Source organism: Tarenaya hassleriana, unplaced genomic scaffold (genome assembly GCF_000463585.1).
Source record: "Tarenaya hassleriana unplaced genomic scaffold, ASM46358v1 Cleome27, whole genome shotgun sequence".
In the NCBI taxonomy this organism is placed as follows: domain Eukaryota; kingdom Viridiplantae; phylum Streptophyta; class Magnoliopsida; order Brassicales; family Cleomaceae; genus Tarenaya; species Tarenaya hassleriana.
The window spans coordinates 999,845-1,020,848 of NW_010965946.1; the positions used below are offsets into that span (position 1 = coordinate 999,845).

A 21,004-nucleotide genomic window follows, 5' to 3' on the forward strand; every position below is an offset into this window, starting at 1 on the left:
CATTTACGTCATTCCCCACGAAGAATTATGCTTTCGTCTGCTCTGGTACACACACACATATATATATATATATATATATATATATATATATATGCGTCCGTACACAGTGATGCCATGCCACTATTTCCGTGAAGCATTTTAAATGTGTTATGAAATAGAAGCACTAATGGGAGAATTTATATTGGAAAAAAAGATGTGTCTAGTGACAGAGGAGATTATTCTCAAAAACATCATACATAATAAAATTTCAGGCCCTAATTTGCAATTATGAAAGAAAGCATCGGACGTCATCCTCTCGGCCTCGGGGATCTATAAGCAAATCCAAAGTGAATATGCGAAGATTAATGTCTCGTTAAGGCCTAAACCTTACCATATACCAATGACACACAATTTAAGGAAAAAAACGATTACCCACTAAAATTAGGAGAGATTTGGATAATAAACAGTAACATGCTCAGAAGAAGAAGAAGCATTTTTCTTGGGGGTGGAGAACGGCACGCAGTTCTAGTCGCACCCACTTGAACAACATAACATTTTATTCCACAAGAATATGACCAACCTCTCAGAACCCTAAGAAAGTCATGTAGCATAACACGACCACTGCAAAATGGATATAACATTCTTCTGGTTATGGAGAAACCCGAAGCTCCATGTGTTGCCGCCCACACGGCAAAGTAAAACCATTTCAAGTTTCTAGCTATAATATAGTTATCAATACCTTGAGTATGGATTCATGGAGGCAAATGTATCCAAAAACTGCACTGCCTCCACGCTGCTTACATGGAATAACTGGAAGGGAAAGAAGGAGAACAACAAAATCACTACCTTTGGATGATAATAGAGAGGAAAAGCAAACATTCACATATACAGAAGGTTAACGTCAAAGTTCAGAGGTTCCAATTGTTTTGGAAGTTTTAAGGGACTAGCGTATTTAGATATGTGAGGATGCATATCGATCGTACTCTCCTCAAAGGGTAAAATACAAGCATCAAATATAAGGCACTAGATTACAAACTTACAGATTCAACCCTTGCCATTTCAACCATGTAATTTGAGGGGTTCTCCTGGAAAGAAGAATATAGACAAATAAAATATCAGCCAGAACTGAAACCAGCTGTTAGTTGTATATATATATATATATGCTTCATTGATTCCTCATGCTCTGAGAAATTTAGCCGAAAGTATGCAAGATACAAAACTACAGTCGAAATTGTTTTTTGAGCTTTACCTTGCAGCAAGACAGTTGACTCAAGACATTTTAGGGAACATAAGATGAGCTAATAAGGAGAGCAAAACCAATCAGAAGATGCACATACCAGTTTCAGCTCGGATGCTCTGGTGAATAGCATTAAGTCCCCGTAGGAATGCGATGTTTGGACAACATTTAACGCATTTGCAAGAGCATGACTAGTCTGTATCCATATTAAAAAAAACACTAAATGAAGAAAATGAATCGCCTTGCTACTAATCTCAACAATATTGCGTTCACAGCTGCAAGAACATACCTTTTCAGCTAGATGGACAGCATTCTGTTTCTGACTGTCGCTGGGGAAGACAATTGGAAGGTACTCAATCTGTTCAGTTTTGAATAAATTTATCCCAATGAGCTAAACAGCTAAAAATGAGCCAAGGGTAACAAAGCTTGGAAACCCGGTGAGATGCATACCTGCATGAAATTGTGAAATTGTGTGAACATTCTAAACATGAGTGTTGACAGAGAAATGTTTCCCCTGAAAGTAATGAAAAAACACCAGTGAAGAAAAGAATTGGACGAGTATTCAGTGAATCAGTGTTTTAAAACAACATATAAAGGCAAAAAAAAGAAGACAAAAGAGTCTCACCAAGATTGATCGAAATGTACATGGGGATAGCGGACAACTACAAGTTGAATTGGGTAACCAGGAATGAAAGCACCGAGTTGGAAGGAAATCAAGACTTTCCCGTTAGTCGTGGTTCCCTCGGGGAATAAGAGCAGACGGGGAAAGTTATCGCATGAGGCCTTTCTCTGTATTCAGATCCTTGAAAATACATTCTGTATCAAATAGCTAACAACTAGATACAAACCACTTTGAATCTTTTTCAATAACAGAAGATATAAAAAAAACATCATATGATCACATTACACGCAAGGTAGCAAGCAGCACATGCCACTGAATCTCTGTAACTTTATTTCATGGACAGCAATCTTCCTCGATGTCTGTGAGAATCTATTAACATATATCACCTAGAAAGGATTAAGAACACATGAAAAGTCACATCCTTGAACTGGAATGCAGCAACCTTAAACAAATCTGGAAACTCTATAGAAGGAAAGAATGGCTAACCTGCATTGCCTGATAATAGTTCCGACAAATGGAATGGAATCATGGGACTCTGAAGCAACAATTGTCGGGAATAACTCGTAGAAGTAGAAGATCGGCTCAATGTACGAAACATGGTTGGACACAACGATCGGTGCTATCTCCCTAGGAGCAGGTTTTCCTTTACGTTTTATCCACTGATAACTGAAGGATGGAAGAAGGATTATAAAGCATGATGAAAAAGACAACCCACATATCCCACCATGAAAATTTCCAGACAGAACAACATCCTGGGACAAACTATTTCAAGCCATGAATACACGACATATCCTTAGAAAGAATGGTAAATGAACTTCCGAAATTTCTCGGCAATCAACACATTCGAGAAGATAAAAGCCAGCTGGTGAACTGATCAATGAAGGATAAACGCTCAATTAAGGTCTTTTGCAACCATTGGCTGGAATGATCTCAACTTTTGCATTTGCTACTTGAACATTCAATCAGCAACTAAGGCGATACTCGTAATCTCACTACTAAATAACTGGAATTCGACGATTAAGACACAAGGAACAGAGAAAGAAAGACTTACCCAAAAGAGAAGAGTATACACCTCGCGCAAATCCGAGTGACCCACATGATCGTAGATCTCCATTTGGGCATAGGGTTGTGTTTGTCTTTCCATCGCTCGAGCGCCACTCGAGTAGCGACATATCCCACAGCCAGACTAAGACCAAACAGAACCAATCGAACCAAAGCGATCGGCAGACACACGACGACTTTATTGGCTTCGTACAACCCACTTACTCCCGGCGTTTCGTTTCGGAACGGATTCACCGTGGTCGGACCGAGAACCGATAGCTCGGACGCTCCGAGAAACTCGTAGGGGTTACACGAATTACGATGGCCGTAAAAGGCGAGAGCACAATGGTCCTGATTCTGAACATGGGGCTTTGCGATGGCGGGATGACTGGAGCCGGAGTCGGAGTCGGTATCGTCGACGGTGATAACGAGATCTGGTCAATCAGATGATGGGGAGTGGATGAGGGGAGACTCCAGATCACGATCCGCCATTCCCGGTGGATGTCAGAACGAGGAGATAGAGATCGCAGAGCGGGTGAAGCGAGCTGTGAACATGCACCCTTGGTGGGGCATTTTACTAAGATAACCTACTAGCTTCGCAGTAATTTTAAAGGTGCACGTCCGAAAACATAAGGTTTTAAATTTTTTTGAAAGGACGATAATACCCTTAATGAATCCGTATAATTTGTTCGAAAACAATTTTGTTATTGCGACTTCGTAATTAATTCTAAATATAGTTGTAATTGATTCTAACTGTCAAATTTTAAAAATAACTACATTTTTTTTACTACTTTCATATTCATACTATCATAACTATTTCTTATTTTAGTTGTAAATTAGGAAAAAAAAAAGATATTTCGAACTTTTTTAACTTAAAAGTGGTATAAAAATTTAAAAAATTTTTTTTTATCTTTTTATACTGATGTACCAGCGAAATTCTTACGACCCAAGTGGATCATTCGAGTAAAATGAACCTTGTTGGAGTGGAATGCCATTTTGTTTCATTGTTTGTTTGCCGATAATATTTAACAGTTTTTTTTTTTCTTTTGGTATCGTTTCCCACGTTTCTTTTTATATAAAACTCCAAAATATATATATATATATATATATCTTATTCTGCTAAATGGGCCCATTTAGATGGACCATCTTATTGGGCCTTATAACATGAATAGTGGGCCTCAAGTTTTAAGTTTAATTGCTAATTCGTTGGGAAGGTATGGCCTTTCCAACAAATTTCTCGAAACATGAACATATACGGCCTCGAAATATGAGCATATGTCAGAATTTCAGGAATTCAAATTAAACGTGACACAACATGCTCTTAAAAATTATTTCTATATTTTTCAATGTATTTATTTATTCTCACTATGCAAACAATTGATTAAAACAAAAGGGAGAGGCATAAGCTAAGCTAACTAAAAAAGGGGGAGTGAGACAATGTATAGCTTCGTTATTTGAATTCAATGGACGTTGTAAATGTAATTAAATGTTAGAGAGAGAAGTGAGGTCCACTCAATGAAAGAGAGGAGAGGGATGGATCCACGCCCACGGGGACCCAAGTTGGTTGTGCCTTACATACTTCTCATTACTTATACGGTTCATTCACACTATAAACTTCAAATTAAAAAGATGTAAATACATAAAATACGTATCATAAAGACGTATTCATATTTTGAATGCTAGAGTCTTGGTCTTAACCCATATGATAACCAAGAGAACGTTTAAATAAATTGATTGTCACATCTGTATGGTGAGTTAGGATCAGATGAGATAGAATCAACGGTCAGGATGAGGTGACGAGAACCAGCTTGATATTTATCGAATAGAGGAGAGGGCCCACCATACTTTTTTAATGGTGACCAGCTCCGCTCCTTCTCAAGTGGGGCTCAGGCCCCACCATGCCACTCCCCTCCCCTCTTCCTTTTACAAAAATAACGATCTTTTCGCCATATGGACCGCATAACACGAAGAGCCCGCAATTACTTTCAATATATATATATATATATATATATATATATATGTGTGTATGGGGTACATGAACCAAAAACGAGATAAAGGCCATCTTTACAACATGTCTTTTCATATTGGTCTCTATTAAGTTAATCTTACGAAATCAAGAGTAGAAAACAAAAAAAAGAAAGAAGTAAATAGTATTTCCATTTGATTAGGTGCGGTAATGATTTTCATTTACTGTCAAGGGGGCCCCACCAATGGAAAAAGCAAAACCCCACACCGACACGTAAACCAATAGGGAGGGGCCCATTGGGTGATCGATGGAACCAAATCGGTGGGGACCATCCAGAGCTGGCCGCCTTGGAAGCAATGCGTACGGTCGTCCGGCCCCGCCTCCCACTCACGAGCCCCTATATAATTATCTTTGATTTATTTTTATATTTTTCTGGACCCCCCCCCACTTTTGCTTTCGTTTTTTGTTTGGTTCGTGTTGACCCCATCTCGTGGACCCCACCGTCTGCCTAATCCCAGCCCCACTTAACACGTGCGTACCTTTACCCTCACCCGTCACGTGCCCACGTGCTCCCCCTCCCCCAAATCGGGTGAGAGAGGGATCCGATCGGTTCGTTCAGCTTCGGTCATTGAATGATCGTTCACGGCGTACATGACCGTGACGAGACGCAGCTTCTTCTTCATCTTGTCATAAACTGGAGTTCTTGTTTGTCGTAAATTTCGAGCGAGAAGTCTCTAAGCATGTGCGTTCTATTCGATGAGCCGCTTGCAGTGCTTCCCCTGATTATGCCGGAGCTCGATATCGGTGCCATAACCGACGTCGTTATCGAGGGTTTCGATGCTGCAATGGTTGAAACCGAGAGCATGCTGCTGCTCTGTACAGCTTGGTTCGGAGCCGCCATGGCGGCAATGAAAGACGACGTCATGGGTCTCGCCGAGATGTTGATCAACGGCGCCGCGGTTGCCTGAAAAGCCAGAATCTGCGGCTGGTTCGATGGTCCCGCAACGTTCGCCACGTGGGGAACCCAGAAAACGCTGTTGGACGGTATGGCCCACACCGGGACCAACCCTTGCGGCAGAGCTTGTTGATCCGTAGGCGCCGAGGACACCGGAGCAGCCGACGCCGGCGGAAGCGGAGGCGGCAGTGTCGTTGCGATCGGAGCCAAGCCGGAGGAAACTGAAACGGCGTCATTAATGTCTATGTACTCGCTGTTCGAGGGCCGTTTCCGTCGCTTCTTCGCGGGATGTTCACCTGGTTCAGGGCTCGCGTTCGTTGTGGTCGGGATTTTCAGTGTCCCGTTTACAGACATAGCGATGGCGGGAACAGTTCCTGTCCCCGTGGCAGCTATGATCGCCGGCTCGGCGTGCTCCAGCAACCACCGGATGGTCTCGCCGTCGGACTTGTGTCCGAGCTCGCGAGTCAGCTGGAAAATCCTGGCCGCACACGTTGCGGGCATCCGTATCCTCCTCCCGCGTCCCTCGACCTTCGTGTGACGGTCCTTCGTCGACGCCCTCTTCGTCGTCGGCGGAGACGGAGACATCGACGGGACCTGCACTGTAGACAGCGGCATAACCACCCCGAGCGGTGGCTTCACCCTCCCGTCCTCGTCCGGCTCCTCCTTCGGCGCCAGGCGCGTGTGGTCCGCGTGGCTGCTAGTCTCCGCGGTTCCGACGCCGTTGATGCTGAGATCAACGGCTCTGATGTCCTCGTCTTCTCCAATCTCTTGCTTTTGAACCGTCGCCATTGGAGAAACCCTAAGAGGAAGAAAAAAGAAACGGAAGGAGGGGGGATGAAGACGAAATTTAATAAAAGCGGGTACTCAGGGAATCGCTTAATAGCGTTACACGTCCGAGTGAGAATAAATGTGACGGCCCATATATATAGCAACATCTGTACCCTCGATGCATCGAAATCTACGGTTCATATGCGTCGGATGAGATTTCTGGACCCTCTTGGATTGCGCCACGTGGGTTAATCCCCTTCGTTTGCTCCATGGGACTATCTGTTTGGTGGGCTCCAGCCTCCTCCATATAGGATATATCTTCCACTCCAAATAAGCCCATACCTTTTTAATCTTTTTTTTTCACAGTTTGTTTAATTTTCTCAGCGTGTTGTGTAAATCATCGTTTTTTTATATCTAGAAAATTATTGGATATTGCCACATTGGGATTCGCTTGATATCTTCCGACTCTGCAAGCAAATAATTACCTGATTTTGTAATGGTCGTTGCATCTACCCTTTTTAATCTTTTTTTTTTACATTTTTATTTCATCAATTTATGAAACCTTTGCTTAGGTTTGGACACATCATATTTTGAAAGAGTTGACACGTCATTAAAAAACATTTTTGTATGGCATAAAGACAAGAAAAAAAAAAGAAGAAGCAAGTAGTAGCCCATAAGTGCCGGGCCCCAGTTGTAGGCTGCGCCACCAAAGGGCTATTGCGTCTGGGGAATGATCCCTTGTTGGATTCCATCTCCCAAACCCATCGTTGTGGCCTAAACCATATATACATACACATACACGTATACAGTACTATGTATTTATCCAGTGAATGGGTAGAGAAAGGGGGCCGGACCCTCCGAGTCCCGACCCGACCTGGTCTGAACCGTCCCCGGGGGTGGGGGAATTCAGAGGCTGTGGGTTCCACGTGTGTAGGGGCGTCTTTGTGTAAATATGTGGGGTCTACACCAGCTTTCGCCTACCACGGTTGACCAGTAACGCTTCGACACGTCACATCGACCCAATATTATGATGGTGGTGGTGGTGATGGGATGGGGTCTCCTGCATCATCCGGGAAAGCTGTTCGTAGTGAAACCTGCTGTGTCAATTGGTGGGTCTCCCTCAACTTTGAGTCCCACCTTATTTTGGCATTACTTTTTTTATACTCTCTCTTTCGTTATCACTTCAAACTTTTTATATGTAAAAATTAGGAAAAAATTTCGAAAAAAACTCCAACTTTTAAAAAAATTTACAAATAAATCTTCAACTTGTAAAGATGTCATTTAAATCTCAAACTTACAATATGTAACTGAATAAAACATCGAAGTTGCAAATTGTTGCTATAATAACCTGTTGACCGGTTTGACCACAATTTCAGGTGATCGAAAATCTACGTTGACCCAGAAAACTGATGTCAGTTTATCCACATAACCAACTTTAAATAATTATTTTTTACTCCAAAACCGAATTTATTTACTCTAAAAACAGATTAAATTTATACCCAAAAAATACTGATATGACAAAAAATCATTTAAAGTTGATTACGTGGATATGTTCATATCAGTTTTTCGGGTCAATCTGGATTTCCGATCGTCTAAAATTGTGATCAAACCGGTCAACGAATTATTAGAGCAATAATTTGCAAGTTCGAGATTGTATTCAGTTATATATTGTAAATTTGAGGTTTAAATTACATATTTACAACTTAGAAGTTTTATTAGAAGGTTTATTTGTAAATATAACCGAAGCTTTTTTATTTTTTTTAAATACAAGCAACTATAATCAAAAGCGTGTCAGAACATTCAAGTTGAAAAGGATGCAGCCGCCTTTTAAAAAAAAAGGTTTAAGTTTGTTAGTAAAACCAAAAGAAATCACTTGTTTATATGGTTGTTGTATTATTATTTTATAGTAATATTATTGCACAGAACCACCAGCTTTTTTTATTTGAATCTAAGTTAGGAGAGAAATTTGTTAGCACCTAAATCTATTATTAATTAAAATTCTTAATATTTGCAAAAACAAATAATTTAAAGGAAGAAATTAAGAGAAAATAAATAAATTTCAAGATATTAAAAGGTGGAGAATAGGTGTCGTTAAAAATATTACTGGTAAAAGTGTTAAAAAAAATTGAACCCTAATATAATAGACATTTATAACTTTGAAACTATAATAAAAGATGTGGGAATGCAACATGTATTAAAAATAAATCAAATGTAAATTTAAACTTTATACCCAATATAGGCCTTTTATCCACGAAATTGAAACCCAAAAATCATCTGATACATTTGTTTTATTAACCTCCAGAAATTATATCTTAAATATATCTTTTTTTGTTCAGTCGCAAAAAATAACAACAGAAGACAAGACCTATGCGGCATACAGGTAATGACATTTAACTGATCTATGATGCAAGATTGGATGCGAGTGTACCAAAGGTTAGATTCAGAATGTGGCAAGAGCTTGCTTTCTGTTCTTTCTCGCCAGTTCGTATAGTCCTTGAAGCATCCAACAATGGCTTCTCCAAATCTTTTTTCACGCATATGGCCTACGATCCGGACATGTACGTGTACCGTGACTGAGCTCCGGCCAAAAGCTCCACGATTTTATCTGCACAGGGACAGACCCATAAGCAAGAAAGAAGAAGACAGCACAAGCAAACACAGAGAAACCCGTGGAGACTATGAATTTTGAACAAACACTTGAATTTATCCAAGGCACCACCTGTGAGAAACCCAATCATCGGAACTGGTTCCAGCGTTTTTTGAGCCGTTTTCAGTTTCTGCCTGAAGTAGCAGATGAGTGAACGAAATTAGTAGAATTCCATGAACATATTGATGTGGATTGATGTAAGAGACGGCATATAAACATATATATATATACATACATACATACCTTGTGTACTTGGTAAAGAACGGATCTCTCATGAGGTACAGCGCCCACAAAAGCTTTCGTCTCTTAAGCTGAATAGAATAGAAACGTTAGAATTCCGGTTAGACCAGACATTGTAAATCTAAAGCAGGGGTAAGATTAAAGTTTTCATGGTTGGCGAGTCTCTAACCTCGTCTTTTTCAGCCGTCAAAAACTGGACCTGCTTGCCCTTCTCGCCCCACCATATTGCGTTGGCAACTTGTGTAAGAATTCCCATTCCAAAGATGTCCACAGCAAGAGAGACGGTCCACGGAACCCAAGACCGGATACCATATTTTCTGATGAAGAGAACGTAAATGAGTGGCCTTATTATGAACAGTGTTTCACCCATGACAAATAAGGCTCCACAGATGCCTTTCTCAGACAATAGCATAGAAAGCGTTGGCCTCTCAATTGCAGGAGCTGAAACGAATAAGTTGCAGACATTAGTGAATGAGTTGATACAGCTTAAGATCAGAGCTTTTCGATAGTTGAGTGGAAGCTTACATGGAAGCTGTGTAACAGAATGTTGATGTTGATGATGATCTCTCCATGACCAACTTGAGTTGGATGCCATCTTCGCATTTTGACCAAATCTACTTAACGCTGTCATCGCCCTTCCTTCTGAATTCCACTGGTTATGATGATTATAGTTTCCAAAATTATAAGGACCTTGACTCCTATCCAGCTTCCCGGAACCGCCAGTTCTATTTTGTAGATCAGAACTATCGGTGTCCTTCCCATCATTAGGTATCCCGCCACCATGTAGAAGCATCTTATATCCACTGTTGCGAAACAAGGCTAACCTAAAAATAACCCTGAAATCCATGTTTTTTTAATCAAGAAGTTACAAGGATGTCCAAATGAGATAACTAACAAGATGTCCAAAAGTGGCTTACTTACTTCATAGCTTCAGTGAACACAATGAAGTTCCATTTTTTGTCTCCATAGTAATGCTCAGCTACGACCTCCACAAGGGTTTCCAGGTCCTTCAGGATGGAGATGAACAGCGGATAAGGAGGTGAATCAGGGTCGGAAGATCCCACATGCACGGGGCTAGGAGCAGTTTCAATTATGTGTTCATGGATAGTTGTGATCATGCCGAAAATAGAGCTTACTACAGAAGATTACCGAAAACGTTTATAAGAACAAAAGATTCAAAATCATAGTAAGTAATCTAGAACAACCGACGGTAAGCAGAGATTGTGAACGGGCAAGAGATACATTAAAGGAAACGTTGTTCTCATAAATTTCCACAATCTAAGCAAATTCCAGTCACTGTCAAGGCACATGATTTTGACAGATCTACGAAAGAAACTACCGCAAAAGATGCAACTAAACGGGGAATGATTTACTCGATATTTCGGAGTCATAAAAGTCCAGTAAGCCAGTTTAGATCCAAGAAAACAAGTAATCCAAAATACTTTAGAAGCGCCTAAAAGAAGAGGAAAATTCTAAGCTTGAAAGCAGTAAAATGTTACCAAAGATTCACAAAACCTGCTTCTGGTCCAATGTCTGAAGCAGAAAACTTCTCAGGAAGCAGCCATGTCAATCCCTACAACAAGATCCGATACATTTGGCCAACAATTAGATGGAAGGAGAATTGAACAACATAAGCACACTGAAACCATGCTTTTGAGAGCAAAGATTTGACCGAGAACGATCAATAAGATAGAAAAGAGCCCTTGAACCAAAACCATGAGTAGAGCTTCTGCCAAGCTTTCAACCCTTTTCAAGCCTCTAAGAAAACCAACAGCGGACAAAGCAAGAAAGAGTTCGAGACACTGTATCTTGTTTCACCGGTGAGGAGCATTCCGTACATATATCTCTACCTCCATGGAATTTTTTCCGGAATACAATAGAGACAGTATTCTCACAGAATCGATCAATCAGAGAAACAGAACGGAAATGGCATCAATTAAACCTTAAAACCTCAAGAATTTCAGAGTTAAGGACAAGATTGATCTTACGTTGGCAAGGGATCCCAAGGATTGAACATACTCTCGATTTCTCCATACCCATTTCTTGTAAGCTTCCATTCAAGCTCCGACAAGACGAAACGCTTTCGACAGAACCCAGAATCAACTATTGCACAACCAATTCGCGCCCCCTTCCCGTAGAATTTCTCCCCCTTATTTATATACTCTCGTAAATTTTCCCGTCCCGAGAGGACAAGATAGAATCCTCCGCCAGCCGTAGGTGGGGCCGATGCGATAGAAACGATGTACCGTACGGGGAGAGTAGGATCCGATCCTGGCCGTTGATCTACAACTCGCTGAAAACCAACGGCTGAGATTCGGTAGATCTATTTAAGAAACCGATGCCACACGAAAATTACAATGGGCCTAAAATGGTTCAGGTTTCAGGCCCAGATCAATAGCCCGAAAAGCAAAAAATGGTGAAAACGCCGTCGTTGCGATAAGCCAATCGTAATGAATTCGGGTACGTATGCCCTCTTGCGTCAAAGTTCCGATGCTTTGATTGCTTAAGTTCCCGGGAAACTTGTGTCCATATATATACTTCTGTTCTGTGTAACATTGTTGTGTAATGAATGGGAAAAAAAAACTTGGATCTTGCCTTATGAAACGTTTTCTGGCTAACGTGTAACCAAGTAAAGTATACAGTAGGAATTGTTGCATTACAAAAAAAAAAATTAAAAGAAATTGTTGAGAGTGGGATTTGAACCCACGCCCTTTCGGACCAGAACCTTAATCTGGCGCCTTAGACCAACTCGGCCATCTCAACTTTTAGAATAGACTGCAATTTAAAATTTGTAAGATACCGCACCTTCCCTTCCGGTCCGTTTTGCCGTTGTGTGGATAGCTTTTTTTTTTTCCCTTTGGGTTGTGAGACTACTCTTGACATGCATTGGTTCGTTTATTGTTAACCTTATTCATTTATTACAATCAGAAATGGCTCTAGAACTCTATATTGAAATTTAGAAAGGGATTATATCTACCACAGCTATACGTTGATTACAATAATAAATTGGTTCATAATTAGCTCATAAATATATTCAGTAGTAATAGCCCGTAATAACCATACTTTAAAGATGAAAACAAAGTAGAAAAGGTTGCCTTTTAGAACAGCCGGCAGACAATTGCGTGCCGTTTCGTCCATGTTAGGCCCACAACCTCCTCACGCGCCTTGGACTCCTCGACGCGCGAGGTTGGTGGCAGTCTCGAAAATTCCACGAACTGTCGTGGCAATCTCGTATACTACGCCCCTCCGGCGCACGTGACTCTCCTTCCGTATCAACCGAGGAGAATTCGACACTGCAGCCACCGGAACGTGCCGCAAAAAAAATGGCCACGTCAGCATCTCGGTAACGCCTTCACTTCAAATTTTGCTCGAATCCCAACCGTCCGATTCCCCTACTCTAACACCAAACCAGAGCCGCACACTTTTTTTTTAAAAAAAGTATTCCCCAGATCATCTCTCGATACGTTAAAATCGTGCGTTATTGAACGAATCTAAAGCCGACCGAATGATCTGACACTGCTCTCTCTGAGACAGAAGCGAGAATTCTGAGAAGAAAGTTCTGATTTTGAATTCCATTTCGAATTCTTAGCTTCAACTGACCTTTTCCACGGCTTCGCGTCTTTTCCTCCATTACAGAACAGTGTGTTCTAACTGTTCCTGATTTTGTCGTTTCAGAGAACCCGGAACAGGGTTATTTCCAGGTAAATTTGTCTTTCTGGGTTTCAATTCAGAAACGGTCGCTGCGATTACGCAGTTACTTCCTGTAGATTTTCTTGTATTTCACACAGTCTCGGGAAAAAGTTGAGATTTTTTGCAGTAAGTTTTTCGCAAATTTCGACTCGGGTTTTTTTTTCCACCAAACTTCCGAGTAGTGGAGTTTTGTCTTCAACTGTCGGCGGAGATCTTGATATCACCTGGCATTCATTTCTTCAAAAGGGTATACTTGCCATTTCGAGGAGGGCATCGCCTCTATTGTCCTCTTTTCTCTCGTGGAGCGTCCATTGCTTAATGATCATCATTATTCATATGGTTAATGATGAATCTTTCCCTTTTTATGTTGTCTTGTCTTTTGATGAGACACTCATTGTTCACGCCGATGGAGTAAAGGAACTGGGAAATGACTTGTTAATTTTTGTCGGGTAGGGTCTTGTCTTCCAACAAAGCGAGCCTTTTTTTGTGATCATGCAAAGATTCTCGCAGCTATTGGCGCCGTCCCCTTTGTTTTGTTCCCGTGTCTGTATTAAAATTTTATCCCCACTTGATCATCGCTCTTACAACTGCTCCACTGCCTTTTTTGCTTTGGTGAAGAATAAAACAAAGATCGCTTCTTTCGCAGATTTTCTCATCTGGGCATAGTTTTTCTCCATATCTTCATCTGAGCATATGCTCCAGTTCATGGATTCTCTCTTTTGTTTGTCACGTAGTATCTGATCAATCATTAAAGCTTTGGTCTTTCGTTGAAGTTTCGGTTTTTTCCGCTGTAATTCGTCTGGAAATCTCTAAATTTTCAGTTTTTCGCTCTGATTCTGTGGCACAGTGTTCAAGAAATGTGATTGGTTCTGGTCTAAACGGAGAATTGGCATCATGGTGGAAGGGGATACTGGGAATTCAGCTAAGGGTGATGCACCATCAGCCGAAAAATTGTTATTACAGGCACAAGGGATTGTCCCGATTGCTTTGGACAAAGCAAGAGAAGTGAAAGGATTTACCAGCAGATGGAGAGTGATCGTTTCAAGATTAGCGCAAATACCGTCGTGCTTATCGGACTTGTCCAGCCATCCTTGCTTCTCAAGAAACTCTCTCTGCAAAGAACAGATGCATGTTGTATCCGCGACCTTGAAGGAAGCCATTGAACTTGCAAACGTATGCATCGAGGAGAAACATGAAGGGAAGTTGAAGATGCAGAGTGATCTCGATTCTCTGTCTGCAAAACTTGATTTGAGTCTGAAGGATTGTGGACTGCTTATCAAAACGGGCGTTCTGGTTGAAGGCACTTTGCCTCCATCTTCTGTTCTATGCCCAGAAACATCCAGCGTACAAGAACTGCTTGCTCGTCTTCAGATTGGTCACTTGGATTCGAAGAGTAAAGCCCTCGACCAGCTCGCCGAGATCATGAAAGAAGATGAAAAGGTTGTTTTGAGCGCGTTGGGTCAGACCAACATTGCGTCTCTTGTCTAGTTGCTGGTGGCGTCCTCCACTTGTGTAAGGGAAAAGGCGGTAATCGTGATCTATTCTCTGGCAGAATCTGGGGGTTGTGAGAACTGGCTTGTGTCTGAAATCGTTTTGCCTCCATTGATAAGGCTTCTGGAATCAGGTAGTTGCTAAAGAAAAAGCGGTCATTACCCTCCAAAGAATGTCAATATCATCGGAAATCGCACGTTCCATCGTTGGCCAAGGCGGGGTCGGACCACTGATCGAGATCTGCAAAATGGGTGACTCAGTCTCGCAAGCTGCAGCGACCTGCACGTTGAAGAACATCTCTGCAGTGCCTGAAGTCAGACAAACCCTAGCCGAAGAAGGAATTGTAAAGGTGATGATCGATATCCTCAACCGCGGAATCTTGTCAGGATCCAAAGAATACACAGCCGAATGCCTACGGAACCTCACTTCGAGCAACGAGAGTCTCCGAAGAGCGGTCCCTCGACGGCCCACTTCCCCAAGAATCTGCAGTTGTAGCGATACGGAACCTCGTTTGATCAGTCCCGGGCGAAACCCTGTTCGAGATAATCCCGCGTTTAGTCCATGTCCTGAAATCCGGGTCACTCGGTGCGCAACAAGCGGCTGCATCAACAATATGCAGGCTTAATACTTGTACAGAGACCAAGAAGCTGTTTGGTGAATCTGGTTGCATCCCATTACTGATCAGAAGGTTAGATTCTAAACCTAGCTGTGCAAGAGAGATCGCTGCTCAGGCGATCGCCGGTCTCGTCACAGTTCTGCAGAATCAGAGGGAAGTGAAGAGGGACGAGAAGAGCATGCCGAGTTTGGTGATGCTGCTGGAACCGAGCCCGAGTAACACGGTGAAGAAGTACGCCGTTTCGAGTTTGGCGGCTCTGTCATCGAGCAGGAAGTGCAAGAAGCTTATGGTGTCGTACGGAGCTGTTCGGTACCTTAAGAAGCTGTCGGAGATATTACACGATATACTCCTTGGGGAACACCTGATCGTTGTTGCACAGGATCTGTTCCTTTCTTCTTTTTCATTGGTTGGTTATGTACATGTTTTGTGTCTGCTTTTTCAGGCTAGTTGCGTAGGTTGATTACACGTAGATAATTGCTTGTATAGCCTTTATTTTCCTTCATCATTCTTTGTGTATAAAACCACTTGTAAGGTGCATTTTGTTAGATATACAGAGAAGAAAAGCATTTAGAAGAAACGTTTTCTCTCAGCTTGTTCTTGCTCTGTTAAAGGTCGAAATGGTATCAGAGCTTCACTAAAGTTTCCGCTGATATCGCGAGTCTCATCCTGTATCTTGATGAAGCGGATGTTATCTGGAAAACCCTGGAGACACAGTTCAAACAGAAGAATGTGTCAAAGATTTTCACGGTTGAGCAGAAAATCGATTCTCTTCAGCAAGGTGCGTCAGATCTCAACACGTTCTTTACCAAGCTCAACACTCTCTGGGAAGAACTGAAGAATTATGAACCATATCCCCACTGTACTTGTGGAGGTTGCACCTGTCAGGCACTTCCCAAGTTCATTGAGCTTGTTGAGCGACGCAATGTTGTTAAGTTTCTCATGAAACTTAATGAATCCTACCATCCTGCTCGTCGCCAGATCCTGATGATGGATCCATTGCCTAGCCTGACAAAGGTTTATAACCTTATCTCTCAGGAGGAACATCATCGCCAAGCTGTTCCCTTGTCTTCAGACTCTGTTGTCTTCCAAGCCTCAGCTAACCCTTCTTTCAAACCTCGACCTTCTTTCTCACCACACTCAAACACTACCACTAAAACTCGCCCTTATTGTACCCATTGTCGCATTCATGGCCATACTGCTGCTCGATGCTACAAGATTCATGGGTATCCACCCAACTCTCGGGGTTCACAGTCATTCCTCTCTAATGGCTCTGGCACACAGCCACCTCTGCTTCCCAAGCCTCGCCTGGGTAATGATTCTAAATCTCAAGGTTATGTCAATACCTTACCATCTGGTGCAGGATCCTCTGGCAGTGTCAAGGCCACTTCAGTCTCCCCTCAATCCAGCACTCTTGAACAAGCTCAGGCCTTGTTTGCACAGTTTCAGTCTCAACTCGAGCATCTTGGCAACACATCTGTGGATTCAGACTTGGTAGTCACTCAACCACCTTCCCCAGCACCAGGTATTTCCATTTCTCTCACCAACCATGCTCTCTCCACTATAATCCCACAGCCACATATTTCCCCTGCATTCTGGATCATTGATTCAGGTGCTAGCCACCATATCTGTTGTGATTTAAGTTTGTTCTCAGATGTTGAAACTATATCTCCCATTTCTGTTACTTTGCCTAATGGTAATCATATTCTAGTAACTCAATCAGGCACTGTCCATATTTCTGCATGTCTGATTCTTCCTTCAGTTTTGTTTATTCCCACCTTTCGTTTTAATCTCTTGAGTGTTAGCGCTCTCACGCAACACGCGTCATATGTTGTGACCTTTTCTCACACTTCTTCCGTTATTCAGGACCCTATGCAGGGCTTGATGATTGGGAAGGGTGATCGGCACAATAATCTCTACATTTTGCGTATGCAGCAACCCACTGTTCCTGCATCTCCAGTCTCAAAGTCTCTCTATACAGCTTTTTCCACTACTGATGCTTCTCTTTGGCATCAGCGTTGCGGTCACCCATCTAGTTTTACAATCAAGGGTGCTCTTACTTCGGCTCAGCCTCTTTTTGCTCCATCCAACTCGGCAACTACGGATTGTTTGGTCTGTCCGATGGCTAAACAGCGTCAGCCATCTTTTCCTTTGGGTGGACACATTTCTACAGAACCTTTTGCTTTGCTTCATATGGATGTTTGGGGTCCTTACAGTTTTCCATCTGTCGAAGGATACAAGTTTTTCCTTACCCTTGTAGATGACTTTACTCGAGTTACATGGATTTACATGTTAAAACAGAAGAGTGATGTTCTTTTTCAATTTCCTGCCTTTTTATCTTATGTCAAGAATCAATTTAATACATCTGTCAAAGTGATACGTTCTGATAATGCTCCGGAGCTCTCCTTTACTGATCTTGTATCCAAATCTGGTATCCAACATCAATTTTCGTGTCCTTATACGCCGGAGCAAAACTCGGTTGTAGAACGTAAACACCAACACATCCTCAATGTAGCTCGAGCACTCTTATTTCAATCCAATGTTCCTCTTGCTTATTGGAGCGATTGTGTGAGGACTGCTGTTTATCTTATCAATCGTCTCCCAAGTCCTTTGCTTGACAAACAGACCCCTTTTGAGAGACTTACTAAAACCAAACCTTCATATTTACATCTACGGGTCTTTGGTTGTCTCTGTTTCGTCTCAACAAACAAACATCAACGCCATAAATTTTCTGCTCGAGCTTCACCGTCTGTTTTCCTTGGGTATCCCCCTGGTGTCAAAGGTTACAAGGTTCTCAATCTTGAAACCAATACAGTTTCTATCTCTCGGAATGTTGTTTTTCATGAATCAACTTTTCCGTTTCAAAAAACGTCCGTGTCTTCTGAAACACGAGACTTCTTTCCAGCGTCTGTTTCTCCATATCATCTCTTTGATTCCCCTTCTGTTCAGCCAACTGCTTCTGATCCTTCTGTGTCTTCGACCCCATTAACATCCAATGTCCCAAACACTTCTTCAAGTTCTTCTGATATAGTTCAACATCTGGGAATCTCACGAAAATCACAACGAATATCCAAGGCCCCATCATACCTATCAGACTATCATTGTTACTTGCTCCACCATTCACAGCCCCCCACCACCTGTTCCAAAATTCCATACCCTTTATCATCCTGTCTATCTTACTTTCACTTAAACCCCACATATAAAACCTTTGCCCTTTCAATCCTTGTTGAACCCGAGCCCAAGACATACCTACAGGCTACCAAATCTGAAGCCTGGATGCAAGCCATGAGGCTTGAATTGGATGCTTTAACTCGTGCAAACACTTGGCAGATTTGTTCTCTTCCACAGGGAAAGCATCCTGTAGGATGTAAGTGGGTCTTCAAAACGAAGTATAATGCTGATGGGAGTATTGAACGCTACAAAGCTAGATTGGTCGCAAAAGGATACACTCAGATCGAAGGTTTGGACTACATGGACACCTTCAGCCCTGTAGCTAAATTGACAACGCTTCGGATCATCCTTGCTTTGGCAGCTTCTCAGTCTTGGATTCTCTATCAGTTTGATGTCTCCAACGCATTCTTGAATGGAGACTTAACTGAAGAGATTTACATGACATTACCTTCAGGATACTCTGCTCTTAAGGGGGAGCATGTCAGTCCAGATGCTGTTTGCAAGCTCAACAAATCGATTTACGGCTTGAAACAAGCATCTCGTCAATGGAACATCAAACTGTCTGCTTCTTTGTTGGCTGCTGGTTATGTTCAGTCTCTTGCTGACACTTCTCTCTTTGTCAGACATCAGGGCTCTTCCATTACTGTTGTCTTGATTTATGTGGATGATCTTCTCATTGCTGGCAATGACGCAGAAGCTATACAGGCAATCAAGAATCACCTACAGCAGCAGTTTCACCTCAAAGACCTTGGTACTCTTCGCTATTTCTTGGGCATTGAAATAGCTCGATCTTCCAAAGGTATTCATCTTTGTCAACGCAAATATGCCCTGGAGATTCTTGAAGAATATGGTCTGCTTGCTGCGAAACCTGCTAAGACTCCAATGGATTTGAAAGATAAGTTGCAACAGAACTCTGGTGACCCTCTCTCTGATGTTCATTTTTATCGGAAGTTGGTGGGCAAGCTAATCTATCTTTCTGTAACTCGACCCGACATCTGTTTTGTGGTTCACAAGCTGAGTCAATTCATGGCGAATCCCTGTTCTAGTCACTTGCAGGCAGCTTATCGAGTTCTGAGATACTTAAAGCTCGCTCCTTCTCAGGGTATCTTCTACTCAGCTTCATCGCCTCTAGTTTTGAATGCCTATTCGGACGCAGACTGGGCCTCCTGCCCCGATACACGTCGGTCAACCACTGGATATTCAGTATTTTTGGGCACATCTATGGTTTCATGGAAAGCGAAGAAACAGCCTACGGTTTCTCGCAGTAGCTCAGAATCCGAATACAGGGCTGTGTCTCATACTGCTTGCGAATTGCTCTGGATTTATTCTCTGCTCACTGAGTTACACATTCCCTGTCGAAGACCCTGCAATATTTTCTGTGACAACATTTCGGCAATCCATCTTGCTAACAACCCTGTTCATCATGAGCGTTCCAAGCACATTGATTTGGATTGTCATTTCATTCGTGAACACGTTAAATCTGGTTTCTTGAAGCTTCTTCATGTTACGTCAAAGGATCAGGTTGCTGACTTAATGACGAAGCCATTAGCTGCTGAGCAATTCCGATATCTTCTCTCCAAGATAGGGACACATAATTTGTTTTCCCCATCTTGAGGGGGAGTATTACACGATATACTCCTTGGGGAACACCTGATCGTTGTTGCACAGGATCTGTTCCTTTCTTCTTTTTCATTGGTTGGTTATGTACATGTTTTGTGTCTGCTTTTTCAGGCTAGTTGCGTAGGTTGATTACACGTAGATAATTGCTTGTATAGCCTTTATTTTCCTTCATCATTCTTTGTGTATAAAACCACTTGTAAGGTGCATTTTGTTAGATATACAGAGAAGAAAAGCATTTAGAAGAAACGTTTTCTCTCAGCTTGTTCTTGCTCTGTTAAAGGTCGAAAGGAGATGGAAGTTCCGGGCGCCAAGAAGCTTCTCGAACGACTCGAGAAAGGAAAACTCGGAAGCTTCTTCAGTAGGAAGTAAAGAGGTGAAGAGGGGGAAAACTCTGCAAAACTGAAAATGATACTATATATATATATGTGTGCGCGCGTGTATATAATGAAATGTTTGATAATCTATATGAAACCGAGATCTTGATCTATACGTTTGGTCTTTTAGTAAATTTACTTCGTATAATGTATAATATTTTCCTGCAACTCTACAAGCAGCGTCAACAGGCCGTTAATGGGCTTCGGGGAAAAGCCTGCGATATATGATTGGACTAATGGGCCTTCAGATAAAAATCTTCCTTGATATGTGTGCCACGTGGTTTACACGCGCGTATATCCTTAACGCCAGCGCACCATAACGGGGTATAATCAGGTACAGGCAGCGGAACATTGATTAGGTAGGTCCCAGTTAGTCAACAGAATCGACGGCTGAAAATAAGCGATCAGGAGATGAGTTCGTTGACGAATCGGCTTTGTTTTGTTCGTTTATAGGAAGAAAAAAATGACCAAACACAGCCTTATCATAGTCCTATCCCCAGACGGCACAACCGAAGAAGAAGAAGACAATATAGCTGACATTCCAAAAACAGAGCGTTAAATCTCTCTCCCCCCCCCCCCCCATTTTTTTT

At 42.1% G+C, this 21,004-nt stretch overlaps 2 protein-coding genes, 1 non-coding gene and 1 pseudogene across 5 annotated transcripts; all 4 read right to left on the minus strand.

The window, feature by feature from the left end:
- Positions 1–155: 155 nt before the first annotated feature.
- On the minus strand, positions 156–3,874 carry LOC104817603 (annotated as a pseudogene).
- A 1,408-nt stretch (positions 3,875–5,282) lies between these two features.
- On the minus strand, positions 5,283–6,704 carry LOC104817268 (transcription factor TCP9). Its single transcript, XM_010546380.2, has one exon. It carries the CDS (start codon positions 6,587–6,589, stop codon positions 5,525–5,527), a length of 1,065 nt encoding a protein of 354 aa, XP_010544682.1. The 5' UTR covers positions 6,590–6,704; the 3' UTR covers positions 5,283–5,524.
- Positions 6,705–8,791: 2,087 nt separating this feature from the next.
- LOC104817269 (peroxisome biogenesis protein 16) lies at positions 8,792–11,631 on the minus strand. 3 transcript variants are annotated; one of them, XM_010546382.2, is made up of 8 exons: positions 11,444–11,629; positions 10,971–11,028; positions 10,377–10,590; positions 9,981–10,291; positions 9,625–9,896; positions 9,459–9,526; positions 9,288–9,349; positions 8,792–9,173 (listed from the first exon to the last, which is right to left on the minus strand). In XM_010546382.2, the coding sequence occupies exons 1-8, from the start codon at positions 11,510–11,512 to the stop codon at positions 9,112–9,114; spliced, it is 1,116 nt and encodes a 371-aa protein (XP_010544684.1). In that variant the 5' UTR covers positions 11,513–11,629; the 3' UTR covers positions 8,792–9,111. The 3 variants fall into 3 exon arrangements, with proteins under 3 accessions (XP_010544684.1, XP_010544683.1, XP_010544685.1); XM_010546381.2 differs by having other exon boundaries at positions 9,100–9,173; positions 9,288–9,526; positions 11,444–11,631; XM_010546383.1 differs by having other exon boundaries at positions 9,100–9,173; positions 9,288–9,526; positions 10,955–11,028; positions 11,444–11,485.
- Positions 11,632–12,137: 506 nt separating this feature from the next.
- TRNAL-AAG lies at positions 12,138–12,218 on the minus strand. The gene has a single exon. It is a non-coding gene; the product is annotated as a tRNA-Leu (tRNA).
- Positions 12,219–21,004: the final 8,786 nt, after the last annotated feature.